The sequence below is a fragment of the Impatiens glandulifera genome, chromosome 1, assembly GCF_907164915.1.
Source record: "Impatiens glandulifera chromosome 1, dImpGla2.1, whole genome shotgun sequence".
NCBI lineage: Eukaryota > Viridiplantae > Streptophyta > Magnoliopsida > Ericales > Balsaminaceae > Impatiens > Impatiens glandulifera.
In genome coordinates, this window is record NC_061862.1 from 53,355,854 (window position 1) to 53,360,254 (window position 4,401).

General features: G+C 31.2%; 1 protein-coding gene across 1 annotated transcript; it reads left to right on the forward strand.

The window, feature by feature from the left end:
- The first annotated feature begins 531 nt into the window (after positions 1–531).
- On the forward strand, positions 532–2,230 carry LOC124920818 (ethylene-responsive transcription factor RAP2-12-like). The gene is made up of 3 exons (XM_047461381.1): positions 532–796; positions 1,157–1,950; positions 2,033–2,230. Exons 1-2 carry the CDS (start codon positions 574–576, stop codon positions 1,933–1,935), a joined length of 1,002 nt encoding a protein of 333 aa, XP_047317337.1. The 5' UTR covers positions 532–573; the 3' UTR covers positions 1,936–1,950; positions 2,033–2,230.
- The last annotated feature ends 2,171 nt before the right edge of the window (positions 2,231–4,401 follow it).

A 4,401-nucleotide genomic window follows, 5' to 3' on the forward strand; every position in this document is an offset into this window, starting at 1 on the left:
TAAATATATATAGCCTAATGTTTTAGCATGTAAACTATTATTTTTTAAGCTTTTATTTTAAATTGAGTAACTTAAAACTTGGGGCCGACACTGGTTATATATATTTTTAAAATATATAATATTTATCCGTAATAATATAAAAATTAATTATGTTTGATTGAATTTTGATTTTTTAATACTAAAAATATTCTTAAAATAAAGTGAGATTTCATAAATCCATATTTAAGAACTTGGTAAGTTAAAGGCGAAAATATGATGACAGAAAAAGTTCCTTTTTTACTTTAACGTTTATTAATTTTTATTTAAAAAATAAATAATAATAAAAAAAGAAGTAGATAGTAGCCGTGGACAACGTGTCAGAGATTGTCTAAATAAGTTAAAGGGATATTTTTGTAAAAATGGATGTAATTATGTAAAGATATTAGGGGTATTTATGTAAAATGTTTCTTTTCTCATATTTCCCAACTGAACTAAATAAGCCTGATCATCTTCTTTATTTTCCCATTTCTCAAGAATAAAACTTCTTATTCTCATTTTCTTCATTATTACATCGCCGGAGAAAATTATTAAAGAATGTGTGGAGGCGCAATCATTTCCGATTACTTACCGCCGGAAAAGTCTTACCGGCGTCTCACTGCCGACTTCTTATGGCCTTCCCGCGTCAAGAACAACAACCGCTCTAATCCGCTTCATTCCGAGACTGTAAAGGTCGAGGATGATGACTTTGAAGCTGATTTTCAGAATTATTCAGATCATCAGGAGATGGAGGAGGAGATTCAATTTGCCTTTTCTGCTGGTAAAATTTCTTTTCGATTATCAGGATATTGATACTGTTTATGGTGTATCTATGATGTGGATCGAACTTGATTAAGTTTTGCATGATTCTGTATTTTTAGGAATGTGATTGATTTTTGCACGATCCTCTCTTTTTAGGAACTTTCTCTTGAAATTGAGGGATGATTGATCAATGAGATACTGAAATAACTCTTTTTATTGTCCAAAGTTAATAAAAAGATACTGAAATCTAAGTACATTGGAATGGATTGAATTGATATAGCTAGATCTTTCATGCGGTTGTTAAGATTACTTTTGGTGGAACTTGATACCATTCCCTTATAGATCTTTTGCTGATGATTCACTCTTTATTATTTTGCAGCACCTAAATCTTCTAAACATGAGGAGTTAAATGGAGTAAACGAAAAATGCACAAAAAGAAAGAGGAAGAGTCAATATAGGGGAATTCGCCAGCGTCCATGGGGTAAATGGGCAGCAGAAATTCGTGACCCGAGGAAAGGGGTTAGGCTTTGGCTTGGTACATTTAACACTGCAGAAGAAGCTGCAAGGGCATATGATGCTGAGGCACGGAGGATACGTGGTAAGAAAGCTAAGGTTAACTTCCCTGATGAGAAAACTAAGGTGGATTCTCAGAAAACCCTAGCAAAGGAGGAGTTACAGCCTGAATCGAACCAAAATGTCAATTTCCTGAAGTATTCGGACAGTTCAGTAATGTTGAAACCTCAACATAAGCAGTTTGGTAATGTTGAAACCTATGCTTCTTCTGCTGGAGTTATAAAATCTGGAACTTTGCCAGATTCATCAATGATGTATTTCAGTTCTGATCAAGGAAGTAATTCTTTTAATTGTTCTGATTTTGGGTGGGGAAAGGCACCTGAGATATCATCATCCTCAGCTGCTCTCTTGTCTGTTGCAGAAGGTGATGGAAATCAGTTAATGGAGGATACATACTCTCCTAAAAAGCTGAAAACTAGCCATGATGAGAATAAGTTTTCTGATTTTGAGACACAGATGAAGTTCTTCGAAGACCCATTCCCTGAAATCAACTGGGATGATGCTTCTGTTGACATTTTCTTGAATGGGGAGACAAATGAAGATGGTGTGAATGCAATGGATCTTTGGACCTTTGACGGTTTCTGAGCTTGATGGGCTACTGTAAGTAAAGTTCATATCTTTCTTAGGCCTTGCCGTATTCTTGGTGTGATAATTATGAAAAGATTTGTGTTTCTTTTTACAGTGAAGAAGCATGTGCATGAGAAATGAGATGGTGTGTGGCTAGGAGATAAACTAGGGGAGGAGGAGGGATCAATAAGCTGTGAAAAAAACTTAAATAGTAAGAATCTGTATTTTTTTTGGTTTTGTTTTTATGTTGGGAATGTAGTGAAAACTGAATGTTTATGGTAATTTGAATAATGAATCTTGTTTATTCTATGGAGAATCTCTAATTAAGTTGATGATTATTTGATGGTTGAAGGAATTGTTGAAGGGTGACTCTAAAATATCCAAATATCCATTATATGATGTCTAATTGTTCATGATTATTTGATATCTAATTAGGTTCATGATTATTTGACTGTTGATGGAGTCATTTGAAGGTGACTCTAGATCATATTCACTCTTAGATATCACTAAGAAGTGTAAAATTAGGTTAATGATTATCGATTATTTGATGGTTGAAGGAGTTTAGATTCATGACTATTTGATGTCTAATTAGGTTTATGATTATTTGATGGTTCAAAGAGTCCTTGAAGGTGACTCAAGATCAAATCATATCAAACTAGGATGTTAATTATTTTACATATACATCTAAATGATTTTACATTTATTTTTTATACAATTAAGTAATTACGTAAAATAATATACAAATGATTGAAAAAACAACTAAAGACTTATTTATTATTTATAATGTCCTAAATAATAAATAAGAATGCGGGGTGCACGATTTATAGACAATATTTCATTCATTAAGAACACAAAGTAAAGATGGTTAAATGAGTGTCACATATATCAATATGTTTATAAGTCTTTTCAGCTCATAATTTAAATCTTTATAATCTTAATTAAAATAAGATTATTTATATATCGCATTAATAATTTTTACAGTATTGGTGGGTGGGATCAATTATTATAACAAAAATGTGTATCTGAAAATTCGGTTATACTACCTTTAATATTTATAGTTGGCCCTACATCCTAACAGATAGGTTGATTCAGAATATATCTTTGAAAATTTATTAAAAGAAATTAAAAACTAAGATTTATGTTTTTTTTTTTTGTTTTGTTTTTTTAAGAAGTCATTTTTATTTAATTCAATTTTGAATTACATATAAAATATTGATGAATAAATAATACAAAATAACACATACACAAATAAAATTTATGATCTAAATAATTTACGAAACTATAATTCCTAACGAAAATATCCAACAATAATGTAATTTGTTGAGTGTCACTTCAAAGACGAACTCATTTGAGTTTTTATAGAGTGTTGAATTACATTTAGTCGAACGAAATAATAAAATAGTATCGGAAAAACCTCTACCAAATATTATGAGCGACAATAATAAAATAGTATCGGAAAAACCTTTACCAAATATTATGAGCGGCAGTTGAAACTATCCTTAAACGGTTGGTTTTAGCAACACCATATAAGGTCATCTAAGAGAGCCTCAATATTAAAGATCAAATCCAATAACTTATTCTTAAAAAAAATATAAAATAACTCTAAATCCGATAATCTCGTCTCATTTATGGTTAAAAAGGGACGAACACGAACTCGAAAAATGATCGTCAACACAATCAGAGGTAGGGATGTAAATGAACAAAGCTGCTTGCGAGCTATTCGAATATCAGCTTGGTAAAAAGCTCATTCGAGCTCGTTTAAAAACTTGAAAATTTAAACGAGTCAATGTAGAGTTTTTATATATTCGGCTTGTTAGCTCGCAAACATGTGTGTTTAGAGGTTTGTTAATGGGCTTTCAAACATATTCGTTTAGAGGCTCGTGAAATTGTTCGTTTATAGGCTCCTTTTTAGAGTCTCGTTTAAAACCTTATTTAATATTTTTTAATACATTAATATTTAATAATCTAAAAAAACCTAATGTGAAGCTTTCTTCTAGGTTGTAAATGTGCTCTTAACAAACTCCTAACAAGATCTAAACGAGCTCTGCTCGAGTAGCTGGTCAGCACAACTAAGTCGAGCTCGAACCCAAATATAATCTAAACGAGCCAAGCTCGAGCTTGAAACTATTCGGCTTGACTCGATTTGTTTACAACCCTAATCGGAGGGTATGAGTATCAATCGATCCACCAAAGTGTACTATTCAGATCACAAAAATTCAAGATAAAAATTCATTCCGACTATATAAAATGTTGCACCGAATCCGATTATAGAATAATATTCTCATTTTATTTTGAAACTATAATATATAAAAATGGTATAAATTTTGGAGCTAGTTGGTTTGGAATATGCCAAATGATTGATTTGTCTAGACAATTCCGAATTTAATAAGGCTTATAAGTTTAACTTTAATTTAAATAGATTAAGACTTGTTTGAGTGTACTAAAGATCAAATTAATTTTCACTCCTAATTTCTTGTCAAATAT